The sequence below is a fragment of the Rhineura floridana genome, chromosome 2 (genome assembly GCF_030035675.1).
Source record: "Rhineura floridana isolate rRhiFlo1 chromosome 2, rRhiFlo1.hap2, whole genome shotgun sequence".
Classification (NCBI taxonomy): domain Eukaryota; kingdom Metazoa; phylum Chordata; class Lepidosauria; order Squamata; family Rhineuridae; genus Rhineura; species Rhineura floridana.
In genome coordinates this window covers 95,928,471-95,950,079 of record NC_084481.1, presented here as the reverse complement: position 1 = coordinate 95,950,079, position 21,609 = coordinate 95,928,471, and the positions used below count along the sequence as shown (strand labels likewise).

Genomic DNA, 21,609 nt, shown 5'->3' with positions numbered 1-21,609 from the left:
GGAGGGCCAAATATTCTCTGCACCTGATCTAGACCCTTGAGAGCACAACCATAACTAGCATTTTTGCACCATGTCAATTCCAACTTTAGCACTCAAATGTTGTTGTTTCCCTTTCCTTTTTTTCAGGCAGCATTATCAATTTACCTGCACACACTATGTGGGTATGCCATGGTCAAGAGCCTATGTTGCCCACCCCTATTTAGGCATGCCACCTTTTGACTTAAATCTGCTCCTGTGCTTTTTACAGCAGCCTGGCACACACAGGCACATAGCAAGGGATGCTTTCTCTGGCATGGAAATGAGTCATGGGAAAAGCTTCCCCACTGCACTTTCTGCCCGCTAGGCTGGTGTTAAAGGCACAAGACAAGGGCCAGAAAAAAAGGTCTCTATAGTTGCTCTGTCCTTGAAAGAACTCCTGTATTTTTAAGAATTGCACCAAAGGCAACATTTCATGAGGCACAACTTTCTATGCAACCTGTAAAGCAATAGAAGCCCCTTCATATTTCTTTTGTAGTTTATGTAATTGTTTTTTAAAGATACAGAAGACCTTTTGGTTGCCAGGCCCAGCCTCCAAGAGGAGTTGTGCAGGGGGATGGGAGAATTCCACCTTGTGGTTTTTCCCGTTACAGGGTTGCAAGAACACCTGCACTTGGCTGACTTTTTCTTCTCCTAAAGATACAGGATCAGTCTCAGGCCATGGACCTGGCAACCCTATTTGTAAGGCTTCTTGTAAACAGAAAGGTAGGGTGCAATTTCGTTTATAGCCTTTTTTATTTCCCTTTTTTAAAAAAACTTTTGTGATATTCAGTGCTAGTCCTGCTTCAAACAACACATTCTTTTATTCTATTTCTTTAAAGCAAGAGGTTTGAGGATCAGAGCCCTGTGTTTAGGTGGAAAGAGATAGCTGTGTGACATCAGCAACTAGCATGCCTTGGGGGGGCAAGGTTAATGGCCATTAAGTTTAACAAAGTAGTTCATTCATGTTAAATTCAAGGAGACATGCAAGGTCAGAGCAGGTACAAACCATAAGCCAGGTTGACTTTGTCATTTTTATCTGGTCACAGGTTTTCATTGGACGGAGGAGCGAGCTCTTCAGAATTGGGCTTACCGCTCTTTATATTGACTCCATAGATTCCCCCTACGTCTCTAACAGCTGCCCAACATACACCTATCAAGGTCAAAAAATCTCTGCCCTCCGTACCAGGGCATTAGAAAGCAGCCAGATGCTCCTTCAGATTAGTGACTCCAAAAATGCTGGTGAAAATTTGAGTTTGAATAGTCAATTAACAATGCAGATATGTATCAGGCACATCTGTGTGTATACAAGATTTGCATATACACATGTTTGTGTGTTCATGACAGAGTATCCTTGCATTTGTACATGGGCATCTGATGGAGGATTAAATGACATGGTAAACAACTATGCAAAGTGTGTGCTTTTCTGTATATCACTTCTGTTCCTTTGTGGACTTGGTTGACTAAACTACTCTGTGCTATGGTGGAACACATGAGTAATGATGAATGTGAGCAAGATATGGACATGGCTGTATGGTTGACATTGTGTACACAGATACATCTGTGATCCCCCCTCTTTCTTGCTATGGATGTTTCATGCACTGTTTGACATGCACTCTGCCAATACATGTATTTCCCTGTTTACCATTCACTTCTTTGGCACTGTGGGTGGATGCTTCTGGGAGTGTGTCTCTGTTTACACTCTCCACCCTGTGTCAGCCAATCCTTTGCATTCCAACCACACCCGCCCTTCCGCATTGGCCTTTGGCCACTCTCTCCTGCAGGTCCTGAGCTGTGAATTTTAACATTTTAATCTAGAAAAGTGTCACGGCACGGGTCTCGGCGTGGAAACCCCCCCCCCATTTACACAGCTGTCAGAGAAAAGAAGTTATTTCATTGTCCACTTCATTGGATCATTCCAAAAGGCATCTGCTGTGGGACGCTAGGAGCTGGTAGAGATGCAAAGAGGTACAGAGGCACCAGACCAGTCAGGGGCCAACAGGGAGGCTCCAGGAATCATGGAGATCAAAATTGTTGTAGTAGGAGATGGAGGCTGTGGAAAGACATCGCTGCTCATGGTCTTTGCAAGAGGACAATTCCCCAAGGTAAGCCCTCTCTGATCATGGAATTGCACACACCCCATCCCCATACTCTGCCCAGATGTCCCTGCTTGTGCTTTGCCGTATTATTTCCTGCCCATGGCAAACTGTCCATGCATGTTCCTTTCAGAGTAGGATTTTTTTTAATCTCCTGGAGGTAATTGTTCTTGAAGTGAACCTCTAGCATAGGAATCATAGAATCATAGCGTTGGAAGGGGCCTATAAGGCCATCAAGTCCAACCCCCTGTGCAATGCAAGAATCCAGCTTACAGCATACCTGACAGTTCCTGTCCAACTGCTTCTTGAATGCCTCCAGTGTTGGAGAGCCCACCAGCTCCCTAGGCAATTGGTTCCATTGTTGTATGGCTCTAACAGTTAGGAAGTTTTTCCTGATGTTCAGTCGATATCTGGCTTCCTGCAACTTGAGCCCATTATTCCGTGTCCTGAACTCTGGGACAATCAAGAAGAGATCCTGGCTCTCCTTTATGTGGAAGCCTTTCAAGTACTTGAAGAGTGCTATAATCTCTCCCCTCAGTCTTCTCAAGGCTCAGTTCTTTCAGTCTCTCCTCATAGGGCTTTGTTTCTAATTCCCTGATCATCCTTGTTGCCCTCCTCTGAACCTGTTCCATTTGTCTGCATCCTTCTTAAAGTGCAGTGTCCAGTATTGGAAGCAGTACTCAAGATGAGGCCTAACCAGTGCTGAAGAGACAGGAACCAATATTTATATGATTTGGAAACTATACTTCTGTTAATGCAGCCTAAAAAAGCATTTGCCTTTTTTGCAGCCACATCGCACTGCTTGTAATCAACAACAATTCCAAGATCCTTCCTGCATATAGTACTGCTGAGCCAAGTATCCCCCATCTTATAACTGAGCATTTGGTTTCTTTTTCCTAGATGTAGAACTTTGCACTTGTCCCTATTAAATTTCACTCTGTTGTTTTCAGCCCAATGCTCCAGCCTATCAATGTCCCTTTGAATTTTGTTTGTCTTCCAGGGTATTAGCTACCTCCAAAAGGTCCCCCATCTTAGTCTCTGTGTTGCCCTTTGTAGAACTCAACAGAGGGTAGGATGGAGACAAAACTAGAATGAGTTGGCTCTGCCTGTCATGGACTCCGGTTGTACCTACTGTTGGGCTTCCTGCCTTCTGCCCTACCATTCCCAATGGGCACCAGCCACCATTGTATTCTGATGACAATACAGTTTACAAAAACACAGATTGACATGATGTGTATTCTCCAGGGGTGGCTGGAGCTCAAAGGGACTAGTAGGGTGGAAGGGAGGGGGACTAAAAGTAGGTGGAGGCAGAGCCAACTAACTCTAATTTTGTTCCCAGCCACTTCCCTGCTGTGTTCTACAAGGGCAACGCTGAGACTAAGGTGGGGGAAACTGGCAGGCAGTTCTACCCTCTGGTCTGGTTGTAAGCAAGAAAGCAGGCAGGTGGGAGATGGCTGAGAGCCAACTGAGATTGGTGGGTCTGTGCTCCATTCTCCCTAGCAGACCAGCCTCTACCAGTATTCTCAAAGGGTGAACCCATCTGGCAGCAAGCACAGTGTATGAAGCAGTAGCAGACAACATGATAGGGCAGTGGTGCTCACCTGACCTCCAGTTGTCACATCCCTGCTGCTTACCGGGAGGTAGAGAGGGAGGAGGGAGGCGGTGGTGATGTCATCATGGTGCAAACATACCAGCAGAGCCAATCCAGTGCTCCTGCCGGTGCATTTGTACCATACCAACCTTGCCACCACCTCACCCCTCCACTGTACCTCCAGGAAGCAACAGCGACGTGACCAACCAGAGGTCAGGTGAGTGGTAGTGCCCGACCACACCATCTGCTACTGAAATGGAGCAAAGGCCCATTTGAAGGGGGGAAAGGGAGGACAGGGGTGCAAAATAACTATAACAAAAATGTTCAGCCCTGAAATGATGATTAGAAGCGAAGCAGTCCTTTCTCACAGACAAAGCAAAAACATCTTTCTCCTTCCTCTTCTTCTAGGTTTACGTCCCAACAGTGTTTGAGAAGTATTCCGCCCCCTTTCACATCAGTGGCAAGCAAGTCCATATCAATCTCTGGGACACAGCAGGTGTGTGAAAGATGAGAAACTGATAAAAGAATACCACAATATGTGGAATATTGCTTCATACGAAATTGTCTATTCTTTTTGCAAAATGTAAAAAAAACTGAATAGAAGTTGAATTCTGGAAATACATTTTAAAATGTAAACAAAGCATATCTTAATATTTGGAGGGTTTATTTATTTACTTACTTCCAAAGGCCTGTGCTTGCATATACAGTAGAGCAGGATTCACCCATGAAAGCTTGTGACGACCTGTCCAGACAACCTGTTTATTGAGCATTCATCCCAGTTTCTTTGCAAGCAGATTAAATTATGCTGGCTACTTAATGAGCATTCATTCTGATTTGTTTGCCAGGAGATTAGATGATACTGTGTCAACGCAAGTGTTATCCCATATTTTCCAGTCCATTTTCCCGTCACTTTCATTATTGCAAAAAGGCTGATCTTTTGGGAATGTGGGTTTTGAAGCGCAAGACCTCCTGATTAACTATTATTGTGCAACCTGAATTTGCCAGTATGGGACTGAACCCCCACGAAATTAGCAACAGTCTGGAAAGGAAGCACCGTGGATCATTACCTCTTAACAACTCTAGGAAGACTGGAAATTTTCACTTCAAATAGGTGGCAGCCAAACCAAATACAGTTAATATAGTCACATGGGGAAAAGAATTCCCCTGTGGATACTGAAAAGCTGTTCTTTTAGAAGCTGTATTTTAACATTTCTGAATTTCAGTTTCCAGAGCAGCCAGGCAGGGCTGTTTGGTGCTTCTTGTTATAAGTGGGTTATCTGAGACAGGCTCCCAAGGAGAAACAAAAGGATAGCATGGAAACCCTCCCCCTGCCCTTAAGCACATGATTTTATTATGAAGGTAATCCTTAAGTGATAAGGATGATAAGATGAACAAATTAGAATGCATGCAACAATATTCCCCTGTGGAAACAAAGTGGCGACGTAATTGTTGGCTTGTTTGAGTATACTAAGACAAAATAATTAGATGCTAATAGCTCAAACTTTCCACTTAAAATCTGATTTTCAGTACGAAAATTTTTCTATGTTAACCATGTGGTCTTGCTGGATTTCTGACATAGCACCAGCATCTCAGACATTGAAAAGTAAGTTTCAGAGTCCTCCTGTTACAGGCTATTTGTCCTCTCCTACAACTCGAACTATGGTACTATGTTGCAGGACTAAATAAAATACTATGTAATTAAATAGCTGCACTTTCTCCTGGACAACAAAAGAAAGGAAAAGGAAGAGGTCTGGGCCACTTTGTGCTTCTGTGTGCTTTTTGGGTTGCTAAGGAAGGAACTATAGGGAAGGAAAAAGTCTGTTAAAGATAGTTCTCTGTTGGCTCTATCAGAGCAATTCAATACAAGTGCGTAGACATGGCCCATATCTTCATGTTTGTTTGTTTGTTTGTTTGTTTGTTTGTTTGTTTGTTTGTTTGTTTGTTTGTTTGTTTGTTTGTTTATTAAATTTGTATCCCGCCCTTCCTCCCAGAAGGAGCCTAGGGCAGCAAACTCTAAAAACACTCTAAAGCATCTTAAAAACAAAAAACTTTTTGTTGTTGTTATGTGCCTCCACGTCGACCGCAACTCATGGCGACCCTATGAATCAGCGACCTCCAAGAGCATCTGTCATGAACCACCCTGTTCAGATCTTGTAAGTTCAGGTCTGTGGCTTCCTTTATGGAATCAATCCATCTCTTGTTTGGCCTTCCTCTTTTTCCACTGCCATTTTTCCCAGCATTATTGTATTTTCTAATGAATCATTCTTATTATGTGTCCCAAGTATGATAACCTCAGTTTCATCATTTTAGCTTCTAGTGATAGTTCTGGTTTAATTTGTTCTAACACCCAATTATATGTCTTTTTCGTAGTCCATGGTATCTGCAAAGCTCTCCTCCAACACCACATTTCAAATGAGTTGATTTTTCTCTTATCTGCTTTTTTCACTGTCCAACTTTCACAGCCATACATAGAGATCGGAAATACCATGGTGTGAATGATCCTGACTTTAGTGTTCAGTGATACATCTTTGTATTTGAGGAGCTGCCCTCCCCAGTCTTAGCCTTCTTCTGATTTCTTGACTATTGTCTCCATTTTGGTTAATGACTGTGCTGAGGTATTGAATCCTTGACAAGTTCAATGTCTTCATTGTCAACTGTAGTTACATAAATCTTCTGTTGTTATTCCTTTAGTCTTTTGGACGTTCAGCTGTAGTCCTGCTTTTGTGCTTTCCTCTTTAACTTTCATCAGCATTCGTTTCAAATCATTACTGGTTTCTGCTAGTAGTATGGTATCGTCTGCATGTCTTAAATTATTGATATTTCTCCCTCCAATTTTTACACCTCCTTCATCTTGGTCCAATCCTGCTTTCCATATGATATGTTCTGCGTATAGATTAAATAAATAGGGTGATAAAATACACCCCTGTTTCACACCCTTTCCGATGGGGAACCAGTCAGTTTCTCCATATTCTGTCCTTACAGTAGCCTCTTGTCCAGAGTAAAGGTTAGGCATCAGGACAATCAGATGCTGTGGCACCCCTATTTCTTTTAAAGCATTCCATAGTTTTTCATGATCTACGCAGTCAAAGGCTTTGCTGTAATCTATAAAGCACAGGGTGATTTTCTTCTGAAATTCCTTGCTCCATTCCATTATCCAACGTATGTTTGCGATGTGATCTCTGGTACCTCTTCCCTTTCTAAATCCAGCTTGGACATCTGGCATTTCTCGCTCCATATATGATAAGAGCCTTTGTTGTAGAATATTGAGCATTACTTTACTTGCATGGGATATTAAGGCAATAGTTCGATAATTACTGCATTCCCTGGGATCCTCTTTCTTTGGAATTAGGATGTATATGGAACGCTTCCAGTCTGTGGACCATTGTTTAGTTTTCCATATTTCTTGACAGATTTTTGCCAAAATTTGGACAGATTCAGTCTCAGTAGCTTGTAGCAACTCTGTTGGTATGCCATCTATTCCTGATTATTTGTTTCTTCCCAGTATTTTAAGAGCAGCTTTCACCTCACATTCTAAAATTTCTGGTTCTTCATCATACGGTTCCTCCATGAATGAATCCGTCATCCGGGCATCTCTTTTATAGAGTTCTTCAGTGTATTGCTTCCTTTTCTTTCATCTCGGTCAGTCAGTGTGTTCCCCTGTTGATTATTCAACATCCCTACTCTTGGTTTAAATTTCCCTTTCATTTCTCTAATCTTTTGGAACAGGGCTCTTGTTCTACCCTTTTTGTTGTCCTCTTCTATTTCTATACAGTAGCTATTGTAATAGTTCTCTTTGTCCCTACATACTAGTCGCTGTATTGTTGCATTTAGGGTTCTAACTGTGTTTCTATCTCCTTTTGCTTTTACTTTCCTTCTCTCTTTAACCATTTTAAGAGTTTCTTCAGTCATCCATTGAGGTCTTTCTCTCTTTTTAACTAGAGGTATTGTCTTTTTGCATTCTTCCCTGATAACATCTCTGACTTCATTCCATAGTTCTTCTTGTTCTCCGTCAACTAAGTTTAAAGCCTCAAACCTGTTCCTTATTTGATCTTTATATGTTTCTGGGATGTTATTTAAATTGTATTTTGGCATTATGAGTGCTTTGTTGGTCTTCTTTAGCTTTACTCTGATTTTCGATATGACCAGTTCATGATCTGTATTGCAGTCTGCTCCTGGTCTTGTTTTCGCAGAAAGTATGGAACTTCTAAAGCATATTAAAACAAAGCATCTTTAAAAACATCATTTTTAAAAAAGCTTTAAAAACGTCTTAACAAGTAATTCCAACACAGCCACAGACTGGGATAAGGTCTCTACTTAAAGGGCTTTTTGAAAGAGGAAGGTCTTCAGTAGGCACCCAAACAATAGGCACCTATCTAAGATTTAAAGGGAAGGAATTCCAAAGGGTAGGTGCCACAAAATGGAAGGTCCACTTCCTATGTTGTGTGGAATATGCCTCCTGATAAGATGGTATCTGCAGGAGGCCCTCACCTGCAGAGGGCAGTGATTGATTGCGTATATAAGGGGTAAGATTATCTTTTTTTTTTTTTTTACAATAATTTTTATTCAGATTTTCATAAAACATACAAAGCAAAACCATAAAACATTCAAAGACAAAAAACAAAATCAAAAATAGTTAGACAAAAAAAAATAAAAAATAAAATATTGACTTCCCATTTGTCACAGATCAAATCAGTTATAGGTCTACAATGTATAACAATCCTGTCTCTTAAATCATATTATAAAATCACTTTCCTCCAGTAGTTATCTTACTTAATCCTCAAATCTCATAAACATTACTTTATTCTTTCCACAAAAAGTCAAAGAGAGGTTTCAATTCTTTAAGAAATATATCTATCAATTTTTCTCCAGAAAAGCATGTCGATTAATCCATCTCATTAATAATTATAATAATCTTATTGTCATAACCATAGTCAAAATAAACATTTCGATTAATCCATCTCATCAGAATCTGTTAGGTTCAATAATTTCAATAGCCATTATTCTATTATCCCTATTAGTTCCATCTTCCATCTTCCATCTTCAATAGTCTTGTTAAGTCCAGTAATTTCAGTGTCCAATCTTCCATTATCAGTATTCCGTAATAATCTTGCTGTCATAACCATAGAAATATTAACTTCCCATTTGTCACAGATCAAATCAGTTATAGGTCTACAATGTATAACAATCCTGTCTCTTAAATCATATTATAAAATCACTTTCCTCCAGTAGTTATCTTACTTAATCATCAAATCTCATAAACATTACTTTATTCTTTCCACAAAAAGTCAAAGAGAGGTTTCAATTCTTTAAGAAATATATCTATCAATTTTTCTCCAGATAAGCATGTCGATTAATCCATCTCATTAATAATTACAATAATCTTATTGTCATAACCATAGTCAAAATAAACATTTCGATTAATCCATCTCATCAGAATCTGTTAGGTTCAATAATTTCAATAGCCATTATTCTATTATCCCTATTAGTTCCATCTTCCATCTTCCATCTTCAATAGTCTTGTTAACTCCAGTAATTTCAGTGTCCAATCTTCCATTATCAGTATTCCGTAATAATCTTGCTGTCATAACCATAGTCATATAGTAAGAGTCTAATGGGAATTTCCTCTATCCCAAATATTTTCTTGCCATCCATTCTGAATAGGTTGCTGGAATACTGCAGTAAAATCATATCTCTGTTCTTTTTTACAAAATGTACTGGCTCATCTCTTGAAAGTTTTTCCCTTGTCACATGGCTGCAGTTAATTCCATAGGTTTTCTCTATATTAGGCTCCATCACATCATTCCAGTCCAGAAGATTGTCCATGCCATTGATAACTTTATCTCTAATATCTTCATTAATTTCTTCAGAGATAACATTGAATTCCAAACAGTAGATTTTATTTCTAAAATCCATAAATTCCAAATCTTTTTCCTGTTCCACGTTTGTTCCAGGCTCCAGGGTCTCCTCTCTCACAGGGACCCCTATTTCTTTAAACTCCTGGATCATTTTGCACAATTCAATTTTCAGCTCCTTACAACCCTGTCGCAGGGTTCGTTTCGTTATCTCAATCTCATGCATTATTTTCTGAAACCTAGTTACTTCCAGATTCTCAGCCACTTTCTTGATTGCCATTTTAAAAGAAAAATATAAGAGAACCACTTCTTATTTCAGCAACAATTGGGTTAATACTCCAAACTTGATGACATCACAGTATAAACAGAGCAGCCAGCCTTATCTCACTATGCTTAGGAAAACAAAATGTAGTTCCCAGGATCGAAACAATTAATGGCGTCGTCAGGAAACAGATTCGTCAAAATAAAATAAACCAAAAAGAGAGTAGTCTCAGACAATATAATATTCTTCAGAATAGAAATCAGGAATAGAAATCTCTCTTCTGTGTATATCTTTAGAATGCAAATCCAGGACAGCTTTTTGCAACAAAAACAGAGATAAGCTGTTAATTAGTGCATAGCAGAGAAGAGTTATAGCTCACCGAAAAGATGTCCAAAGCCGATCAATCTGGCAAATCTCCTTTTACTGCAACAGTTTAAGTCAAGTAAAAAAATATAGAAAGAAGGGTGCTTGCCTGTTAGTCCGTTCTCTCTCTAAAGAAAAGATGAACATGTCGCTTTATCAGATAGAGCTTGTTGAAAATCCGTCTTTCTCTGTCGGCTGGACCTCGTCTCATAAATCAATGAAATCTAGTCCTCCCAACAAAAATAGGCTTTGAGGTTAATCTCTTCGTTTCTCCCTGCCCAGGAGAAGTTTCATCAGTCAAAAAAAAAAAGTTTTGACTGATTTATATCTGAATAAGCTTCTTTTGCGGCGGGAGCCCGTCCCAAAAGCAGGCACAGGCTAAGTCACCCTTCCCGGAAGTCCGGGGGTAAGATTATCTTTCAGGTATCCTGGTCCCAACCTGCATAAGGCTTTGTACATCAAAACTAGAACCTTGAATTTGGCCCAGTAGCAAATGGGCTGCTAGTGCAATTCTTTCAGCAGCGGGGTAACATGATGGTGATACCTTGTCCCAGTGAGCAGTCATGTGCATTTTGCCCCAGCTGCAGCTTCCGGATCAACCTCAAGGGCAGCCCCACATAGAGCATATTACAGTAATCCATCCTGCAGGTTGCCAGTGCATGGACAACAGTGGTGAGGCTATTCTGGTCTAGAAATAGCCACAGCTGTCTTACCAGGTGATAAAAGGCGCTCCTAGCCACTGAGGTCACCTGTGCCTCTAGCGACAAAGATGGATCCAGGAGCACCCGTGGACTTAAAACCTGCTCTTTCAGGGGGAGTACAACCCCATCCAAATTAGGCAATTAACCGATTACCTGAACTCGGGAACCGCCAACACACAATGCCTTCATCTTGCTAGGATTCAGAGTCAGTTTATTGACCCTCATCCACCCCACCACTAAGTCCAGGCAGCAGTCCAGGGCTTGCATGGTCTCTCCTGATTCAGATGTTACAGAGATATAGAGCTGGGTATCATCAGCATATGGCTGACACCTCACCCCAAATCTCCTGATGACCACTCCCAAGGGCTTCATATAGATATTAAAGAGCATGGGGGATAAGATGGTACCCTGAGTCACTGCACAGCACAACTGCCAGGGGCCTGAAAGACAATCACCCAATACTATTATCTGAAAATGACCCTGGAGGTAGGATCGGAACCACAGTAAAACAGTGCCTCCAATACGCATCTCACCAAGCTGGCTCAGAAGGATACAATGGTCAAGTAAAGATCAAGTAAATGGTCAAGAGATCAAGTAAAAATAACAGGATTGCACTCCCCCGTCCTTTTCCTGTTGAAGGTCATCCATTAGGGTGACCAAGGTCGATTCAGTTCCATAACCAGGCCTGAACCCAGATTGAAATGGGTCAAGATAATCTGAAATGATTGGCAAATGGCAGGTTGCCATTTCTCCTCCTTCTTTCTAGGTGTTTGAAAATCACTCTGATACAATCATAAGTCTGTAAGCCATCTTAGCACCATGTAATAGAAATCCTTTGATAAATAAATAAAAAGTTTAGCTGTGAATCCTTTGGACAGGGAATGCATCATACAAAGGCAGCCATTGATTAAAAGCATGTGTATATTGTAAACAACATTTGTATACTGTGCTATAAAGTTGACACCAATGCATACAGCTTTGTCTTTGCTCCACCTAGGGCAGGAAGATTATGACAGGCTGCGCCCTCTCTCCTATAGTGGGGCTCATGCAGTTATCATGTGCTATGATGTCACCAACCCCAGCAGCTTCGACAACATTCTCACAAAGGTAACAAGGCCATCTAGTAACTCAGTAAAGACTATCTGTGAACTCAATAACAACAGTTCCCTCTGAACTTTATGGGATAAGTGCAATACAATAATAGTAAGCGTGACTACATCTAAAATGGATTATTTCATATTAGCATCCCATACCTAGCATTGCTTGGGAATTCTATGAAACAAAAAAATCAGTGCAGTTTTGAAATCAATGAGCGGTATTCAGTGTTAGTCCTACTCAGATTTAATAGGCATGATTAACAAATTCATTAATTTCAATGGGTCTACTCTGAGTACGACCTAGTTGAATACAACCCAATGTTTAAAATCAGTGCAATTTTGAAAGGTTCAGTCCACCATCTTAATTCAGTTGTATCCAAACATACATGAAAACTTGCTCCTTGGCTACAGGAACTATCATGCAAAATGTTGTTAAAATCAGTGGATTGAAAGGTTCAGTATGCCATCTTGCTTCAAAATGGCATCCAATTATATCCAAACATAAGTTGCATGCACACCATACATTTAAACACTTCCCCCCCAAAGGATCCTGAGAATTCTAGTTTGTGCTGCAGAAATGTAGCTCTGTGAGAGGTACACGACAGTGTCCAGGATTCTTGTAGGTTGTACATGCAGCCACTGATGAAAACCTGCTCCCTGATCTCAGGAACCATCATGCAAAATTTGGTTACAGTATCTCAAGATGTGTGTGTTTAAATGCATAGCGAACAGACAAACCACTCTCCAACATATATATTGTATTGGGTGCTCAGTCCCTGCTTGCTTTACTCACCAACCCTGCCCCCTGCGGGTCAATGAAGCTCCCCCCTTCCCCTCACAAGGTGTTGAAGCTCCCCCCTTCTTTCCTGTGGGGAGCCAAATTTGCCAGCTGGCCTGCTTCAAGGCCTGGCCTATCGCCCAGCATCCTATTTGGGCTGTAGCCACCAAGGCCAGGCTACAGCCACTACTGCAGCCACAGCGTAGCTTGCCAGCTCACCCCGCCATCACTCTGTGATGTCACATGACAACGTAACAGCATGAGGGCTTACATTTTTATAGAGAGAGATATACATATTATATAAAATAATACACCAAGTAGTAGTAGTAGTAGTAGTAGTAGTAGTAGTAGTAGTAGTTATATTTATAACCTGCTGTTCACCAGAAGGTCCCACAGCATCTCACAACAATATAAAACACAATATTAAAAACAGTTTAAAATAAATTAGATTCACAACTAGAAAGGGTTCTAAACACATACTGCATCTCTCAAGTGTCGAAGGCCAGGATGAAGAGGGGTGTCTTCAGCATATGATGAACACTGTATAGTGAAGATGACAGACAAACCTCTGTGGGAAGGGAATTCCACAACTTAGGGGCTGCCATCCAGAATGCCCTCTCCTGGGCCATCACCTGCCAAACTTCTGGAGGCAGAGGAACTACCAAGAGGGTCCCCCTCTACTGATCTCAACACTCAAGAGGGTTTGTAAGAAAGGAGATGGTGTGTGGTGCATGCATGCACACACACACACACACACACAAAGAGAGAGAGAGAGAGAGAGAGCTTACCTGAGAAGGTAACTCCAGCATTCCAGAAGCTTTGAAAGAGGGGAGGTGATGACCACCCAGAAACACCACCATTCCATTTATGTACTAACCTGGCTAAATGCTTTAGGTTGTGGTTCTTCAGAAAGATTTATTTTATGTCTTTCTCTGCTCGTTTATATACCAGGACCTATCCCTCATCTCTCTTTTGCTCCCTTTCTCTCTAGTGGTACCCCGAAGTGAAGCATTTCTGCAGAGGGATTCCAATTCTGCTTGTTGGTTGTAAGACAGACTTAAGAAAGGACAAGGTACTGCTAAGGAAGCTGCATCAGGACCAACTGGAGCCCATCACATACCAGAAGGTAGTACAATCAACAGACAGCCCTTATGCACCCTCCTCAGACATGTGTCAGTGGACTGGGCTTCCACACTAGTCAACACAAATCCTACAGGCAAACCTGTAGGGCACAATAGACTTGTTATATTTTACTTCTGCCAATGTATTCATTCTTGCCAGGACCCCATCAAGAAGAGTACTGTTAATAGGGAAGAGCAATTAAGGCTTAGCTGAACAGTGAGGTTTGGTTATAATGGAATTTCTTCCTAATAGAAGTATATTCACTAACAGGCAAAAAAACTTGAGGTTTAAGAACGTACCTATAGCCCACAGATATTTCTATCAAACTTTAAAAAGCAGGGAAATTGGGCAGCTATAGTGAATGCACCAGGAGAGCAGGAGACCTGACCTCCCCTCTGAGATATTGTACTGCCCTACAAATTTGTCAAAATGCAAACACAATTTGGGTTGGTCTTTCACAGTCCAATCTGCTTCCTGTGTAGTTTGGAAGAATTTGGTAACATGTGCCCCTGAGAATATGTTGAGTGGTGACAATACCTGCCATCTCCAAAGATGGAGAATGACATTTTTGTATGTTTCCTGGTGTTCTTCTTACTTTGCTTTATTCCTGTGTTACTACTGTTTCTACAAAGAATTTAATCTAGAAAATTTTATTTCTCTCATCATTCATCCTAGAAACCTGTGTCAAATTTATTTTTATTAATTTCAAAGCCTTTTTATTGGTCAGTATCATGTGATGGTGAAGACAGCCTTTTGTGTTTCAAATTGGAGGTTATGTTCTATTTCTATTTGGGGCGCATTAATAGTTGAATCTGAAACTGCAGTTTGGTGTAAAATCAGACTGATTACAATATGTTGCTACTTCAGTAATGACTCTAGCTGTTGGAAAAAACAAACCTGCCTGCCCAAGATGCATGTTTTCAGCCTGCTATGTTTAAACCACTTCATTTAAGGAAAGGTGGGTACGGTCAATTAAAAACATAGAGCACACCTAGAATTTTGCTAGAATATATCTCACCTCCCACTGTTTTATTTTCTGCAAACTGAGACACTCCTGATGTCCACTGGAGACAATTCTGCAGAACAGTCAGTGCAATTATTCCACAATTATTTTTGGAGTTTTTTTAGTGTAAATTTTGCAAAGTGTTGCTGTACTTCACATATTCACAGAAATAGAAGCAAAATAATATGATTTCCTATAGGAAACTACACTAAAATTGCAAAGTAAATCTGAAATATTTAAAGTAACTATCTGAACTATGTTAACTGTCTTAATAATGTTGCTTCTTCCCTGCTAAAACAAGATCAGCACAGCACATCTTGTTTCTATTATCTGGGTTGATTGCAGGTGTTGCCACCACTCACCATACACTCAGAGGCACGTTTTACCAAATTCTTCCAAGCTACACAGGAAGTGGATTGGACTGTGAAAGACCAACCCAAATTGTGTTTACATTTTGACAAATTTGTAGGGCAGTACAATATCTCAGAAAGGAGGTCAGGTCTCCTGCTCCCCTGGTGCATTCACTATAGCTGCTCAATTTCCCTGCTTTTTAAAGTTTGATAGAAATATCTGTGGGCTATAGGTACGTTCTTAAACTGCAAGGTTTTTTGCCTATTAGTGAATTTCCCTGCTTTTTAATCTGGGAGATAAGAAATGGGATCCTGTCCAAGTTTGCTGTGAATGGATTGATCATTTGCATGCTTATTGAGTTCAGGGGGATTTACTCCCCTGCAATCATGCTTAGGATAGGTGAAACTGACCACAGGAGATGGGGAGAAGGAGGGAGGGGAGGAAGGGCAGAGGGGAGGAGGGGGTTGGGAACAGGTAGGAGGGGAAGGGGAGGAGAAGGACAGGTTTGATCATTTGCATGTTTATTGAGTTCAGTGGGATTTATTCCCATGCAATCATGCTTAGGATAGGTAAAACTGACCAGGGGGGGAGGAGGGGATGGCTGGAGTGGGCAGGTGAGGAGGAAGAAGGAAGAGGGCAGGGGAAGAGGAAGGGAGAGGAGAGCAAAGGGAGGGGAAAGCCAGGTCTGATCATTTGCATGCTTATTGAGTTCAGTGGGATTTACTCCTATGTAATCATGGTTAGGATAAGTAATAATAATAATAATAAATAAATTTAATTTTTGTGTCGCCTATCTGGCCGAAGCCACTCTAGGCGACGTACAAACTAAAATTCAGTAAATTACAATACAATACAGATAAAATACAATAAAATCAGAACGATCATTAATCACAGCAGCATGAAATCAGTTAGGGCAATCAATAGATAATAAAATATCCCAAAAAAGTTAGCCCTCCCCGGAATTCCTGAAGGCCTGTCCAAAAAGCCAAGTTTTTAATGCCCGGCGAAATATATCCAGGGAAGGGGCATGGTGAAGATCAAATGGGAGGGAGTTCCAGAGAGTGGGGGCCACCACTGAAAATGCCCTCTCTCTAGTCCCTACCAACCTAGCTGTTTTCGTTGGTGGGACTGAGAGAAGGCCCTGTGTGGCTGATCTGGTTGGGCGGCCTAATTTGTGGTACTGGAGGCGCTCCTTCAGATAAACTGGGCCGAGACCGTATAGGGATTTAAAGGTTAATACCAACACCTTGAATTGGGCCCGGAAAACAACTGGCAGCCAATGTAGGTGAAATAATACTGGCGTGATGTGATCACAGCAGCAGCTGTTTGTAAGCAACCGAGCCGCCGCATTCTGCACCAGTTGTAGTTTCCGGACCGTTTTCAAGGGTAACCCCACGTAGAGTGCATTGCAGTATTCTAATCGAGAGGTGACCAGGGCGTGTACCACCAGTGGGAGCTGATGAATAGGGAGGTAGGGTTGCAGCCTCCATATGAGATGTAATTGGTACCAAGCTGCCCGGCTCACTGCCGAAATCTGAGCCTCCATGGACAGCTTGGAATCAAGAACCACCCCGAGGCTGAGGACCTGATCTTTCAGGGGTAAACTCACCCCATTAAACTGTAGGTCAACAGCACCCAACCTCCCCCTGTCACCCACAAGTAGCACCTCGGTCTTATCAGGATTGAGCTTCAGTCTGTTCCTTCCCATCCATCCACTCACGGAGTCCAGGCACTTGGACAAGGTCTCCACAGCCATCTCTGGTGAAGATTTAAAGGAGAGATAGAGCTGCGTGTCATCTGCATATTGATGACATCGCAGCCCAAAACTCCTGATGATAGCTCCCAGCGGCTTTACATAGATGTTAAATAGCATGGGAGAGAGGATAGAACCCTGTGGCACTCCGCATGTGAGGGGCCAAGGGTCTGAAACCTCATCTCCCAATGCTACCTGTTGATGCCTGTCAGAGAGAAAGGAACGGAACCACTGCAAAACAGTGCCTCCTATTCCCAATCCTTCCAGGCAATCCAACAAGATACCATGGTCGATGGTATCAAAAGCCGCCGAGAGATCCAGGAGGACAAGAAAGGTGAATTCTCCCCCGTCTGTTGGAAGGCAGAGCTGGGGTCCCAATCCCGGGGAGCTGGATCCCGGAGAGTTGGGAGAAGAGTATTCGGATGGATGGCAGAGGGAAGGGGGAGGAACTTCCCCCCTTTGGAGCGAAGACGAAACAGAGGAACTGCCAGTGATAAGGTCGCTTAGCAACGGGGAGCCTGAGCCCTCCCTGGACATTCTCACACCTCCCCCTCTTTCAGGCTCAGAGCAAGAGGGGGAAGAGGGAGGGCTGCTCACAGCCGAAAAGCGGGGAGGCAGTTTACCATCAGCCCCTCCCCTATCCCCCATCCTGGAATCGGAAACTTCAGAAGAGGAGGGGGTGATGCTTCCCCCCTCACCGCGCACACGCAGACAGCTGAAAAGACAGGAGAGAAGGGGGGGAAGGCGGGCAGTACCTGAGGGGCAGTTAAGGAGGAGCGAAAGATTGCGCGCCCGTTTGGCCCCTTCTTAAAGAACAGGCGGGAAGAAGTCCCTTGCTCTGTCAACTTTCTCCCAATGCCGCAGGACCTGTATCCCTCTATTGATTCATGAGAAAACGCAGTCTTTGTTTGGACATTACCCTAATAAAACACGAATTAACTACAATCGTTGGTCTGGTTCCTGAGTCACATCCTGGGCCAGACACCGTCTAATGCCCTCCTCATATCATCCACCAGAGTGACCAAGGCTGTTTCAGTACTATGTCCAGTCCTGAAACCCGATTGGTATGGATCCAAATAATCCATTTCATCCAAGTGTGCTGCCAACTGGCCAGCCACCACTCGCTCAATGATCTTCCCCAAAAATGGCAGATTTGAAACGGGGCGAAAGTTGGTCAAGACTTTGGGATCCAAGGAGGCCTTTTTCAAAATAGGTTTTATAATTGCCTCCTTGAGGGCTGGTGGCAAAACACCCTCCTTCAAGGATGCATTTACCACCGCCCTGATCCCTTCGCCTAATTTCTCCCTACATTTCATAAGAAATCATGATGGGCAAGGATCAATCAGACAGGTGGTAGGCTTTACCGTTGAAAGCACCTTGTCCACATCCTCAGAAGGGAGAGGCTGGAACCGATCCCACAGAACCGGACTGCAATTGGTCAACTCTGACCATGGGGGAGGGAGCAGGGGGAGGGGAGAGGAGAGGGAAGGAGAAAGGGAGTGGAGATGGGAGAAGAAGTTGGGGGAGGGGGAAGGAGTGAATTGGAGGGGGAGGGGAGGAAGGGGCAAGAGAGAGGAGATAGGAGGGAGGAGAAGGGAGGGTGTGTTTGATCAGCTGCATACTTTTTGAGTTCAATGGGATATATGTGCAGTCATGTTTCAAAATGGAAATGGACTGCCTTCAAGTTGATCCCAACTTATGACGACTCAATGAATAGGGTTTTCATCGTAAACTGTATTCAGAGGTGGTTTTTCCATTGCCTTGTTCTGAGGCTGAGAGGCAGTGACTGGCCCAAGGTCACCCAGTGAGCTTCACGGCTGTGTGGGGAATTGAACCCTGGTCTCCCAGGTCGTAGTCTAACACCGACCTGGGGGAGGGGCAGGGCAGTTAGGAGGAGGGGAGGAGATGGGGGGTGGGCACTGGGCAGAGGGGAAGGCCCTTTCCTTTCCAAAAGAAAATCATTGTGAACAGTATTGTTGCTTTTCAGGGTTTCCTCCACCTTTTTATTCTACAGCAGGCACATGTAGCCTCTCACCCAAATTTAAACCAAAGCTGTCCCTGGCCACACCCACACCAGGCCTTTATTTCACTTTGAACAGTCATGGTTTCTCTCAAACAATCCTGGGAAGTGTAGTTAGTGAAGGGTGCTGAGAGTTGCTAGGAGACACCATGTTCCCCTCACAGACCTTCAGTCAGAGCAGCTGACTGTTAAACCACTCTGGCCACTGGAGCTCTGTCAGGGGAATAGGAGTCTCTTCTCAGCACCCTTCACAAACTACACTTCCCAGGATTCTCTGAGGGAAGCCATGACTGTCTCATGTGAAATCAAAGTCTGGTGTGGGTGTGGCCCCTTGATTAGGCAATCCAAGCAGCTGTGAGTCTGGCTTTTAGAACACTGGATTCTTACTGAGCATCCCCAACACTATCATTCAGTTCAATGCTACATTTCTTAAATTAATTAAAAATCAGCCAGGCAATTTTTTAAACTTTTAACCTGCACAAGATGAAGGTCAGAGATATGGGGCAAGTTCAGTAACAGGATTACAGGAACTCTGTGAACATGGGTGATTTTTAATGAATTTCAACAGATTATGAGAGAGAGAAAAGTCCAAAAGGCAGCTGGGTTTTTTTCTCTATCTCTTTAGACTTTGAACTCTTGATTCTTTCTAACTGTTTTGTTTATCGCCATGAAAATTGAGAGGGTTGTTAAGCAAGCTTTTCTGAGTTGAGGACTATAGGTTTCGTAAGGCTTTGTTTTGAAATGAGTTTATGAGAAGCATCACAATGACATGGGGGTATTTTCAATTTAACATTGCAGAATGTGAAAAATCCATGCTGGCTATAGTATACAGCCACTCTCATGGCTGTATAATTCGCAGGGGCAGCTCCACCAGTCAGGTGGTTCATTCTCAACACCAGATTCAAAGGGCATAAAATTTTCCACTCTGGGACTCAGTCTGGATTTTTTGCTTCAAGAACCCAAATGTCTTGGCCCATCTGTTATTTACTGTTCACATTTCCTTCTTTTAGTAGGTACTTTGCTTTCCACCTATTCCCTAACCTTGGATAGTAATAAGGTCTACTGTATTTTCTTCTTCCATCTCTTCCCTCTGCACACACCTTTGCAGGGAGAAGCATTGGCTCAGAATCTCCATGCAGTTGCCTACCTTGAGTGCTCAGCCCGCTTTCATGAGAACATCATCAACATCTTTGCAGAGGCCTCCAGAGCAGCCTTGAATATCATGAAGAAGAACCAGCGCAGGCGTAAACCCAAAAGGTCTTGCCTGCTTTCCTGACAGCTGGAGTAGATCAACATGAAAGCAGATGGATGGCACCCAGAATGTACTGGCTGAAAATCAAGCTTCTAATGGTTCAATATCTGCTTGCTTACAGAAGCTGATCTTCAGTTCCATAGGCTTAAGTGGAAAGGATAAGCAGAGATCTGGTGGTCTTCTGGACCAAATGGAATAATATCACTAGAACCAAGTAAAGACCATCCTCCAGATATTCTAACTCTGGTTATACCAGGCCTAAAACATGTGCAACCCGCAAGCCTAGAAAAGCCTACCAGCAACTATGTGTAGGCCTTCTCTTTTTGCTATCTGCCTAAGACTGCAAATAAAGGAGTTGTCAAATACCTAGCAGGCCACAGTACATGGGTAATGGACTGCATTCAGCTTGGTGAATCACAGATTGTTCAGGGCAGGGTTACACTAAGCCATAAGAAGGACACTCTCTCCCTTCCATATTTGTTGCCCACTATATGCTCCCAAGCACTTATCTCCCCCTTTTCGTTGCAAACCGGTCAAATGGGATCGATTTCAGCCTCTTCCTGCTGAGGATGTGGACAAGGTGCTCTCATCTGTAAAGCCTACCACTTGTCTAAATGACCCTGGCCCATCGTGGCTCCTTATGAGCTGCAAAGAGAGATTGGGTGAGGGGATCAAGGCAATGGTTAATGCATCCTTGCAAGAGGGTGTTATGCCACTAGCCCTCAAGGAGGCTATTATTAAACCCATCTTAAAGAAGTCCTCCTTGGATCCCCAGATTTTAAACAACTTCCGCCCAATTTCAAACTTACCATTCTTGGGCAAGGTCATTGAGAGAGTGGTGGCAAATCAGTTGCAGACACACTTGGATGAAACGGATTATCTAGATCCATACCAATCGGGTTTCAGGACTGGACATGGAACTGAAACAGCCTTGGTCGCTCTGGTAGATGATATGAGGAGGGCACTGGATAGGGGAGAATTCACCTTCCTTGTCCTCCTGGATCTCTCAGAGGCTTTTGATACCGTCGACCACGGTATCCTTTTAGATCGCCTGGAGAGTTTGGGATTGGGAGGCACGGTTTTACGGTGGTTCCAGTCCTTTCTCTCTGATAGGCACCAACAGGTAGCATTGGGTGACGAGGTTTCAGACCCTTGGCCTCTCAATGGTGTGCCACAGGGTTCTATCCTCTCTCCCATGCTATTTAACATCTATGTAAAGCCACTGGGAGAGATCATCAGGAGATTTGGGCTGCAGTGTCACCAATATGCGGATGACACTCAGCTCTATCTCTCATTTAAATCTTCACCGGAGAAGGCTGTGGAGACCATGTCCAAGTGCCTGGAATCCGTGAG

At 42.9% G+C, this 21,609-nt stretch overlaps 2 protein-coding genes across 2 annotated transcripts in view; both read left to right on the top strand.

Annotated features, from left to right (window-relative positions):
• The window catches only part of KDM2A (lysine demethylase 2A), a 542,877-nt gene that overhangs the window by 387,762 nt on the left and 133,506 nt on the right, over positions 1–21,609 (top strand). The window lies entirely within an intron of this gene.
• On the top strand, positions 1,793–20,286 carry RHOD (ras homolog family member D). The gene is made up of 5 exons (XM_061613009.1): positions 1,793–2,120; positions 4,111–4,198; positions 11,878–11,987; positions 13,747–13,881; positions 20,113–20,286. Exons 1-5 carry the CDS (start codon positions 1,974–1,976, stop codon positions 20,278–20,280), a joined length of 648 nt encoding a protein of 215 aa, XP_061468993.1. The 5' UTR covers positions 1,793–1,973; the 3' UTR covers positions 20,281–20,286.

What these genes read in the sequence shown, in the direction of transcription:
- RHOD (XM_061613009.1), top strand. Translation starts at nt 1,974, where the DNA reads ATGCAAAGAGGTACAGAGGCACCAGACCAGTCAGGGGCCAACAGGGAG. An exon ending in CAAGAGGACAATTCCCCAAG is followed by an intron (nt 2,121 to 4,110) that starts GTAAGCCCTCTC and finishes CTCTTCTTCTAG; the next exon opens with GTTTACGTCCCAACAGTGTT. An exon ending in AGCCCATCACATACCAGAAG is followed by an intron (nt 13,882 to 20,112) that starts GTAGTACAATCA and finishes ACACCTTTGCAG; the next exon opens with GGAGAAGCATTGGCTCAGAA.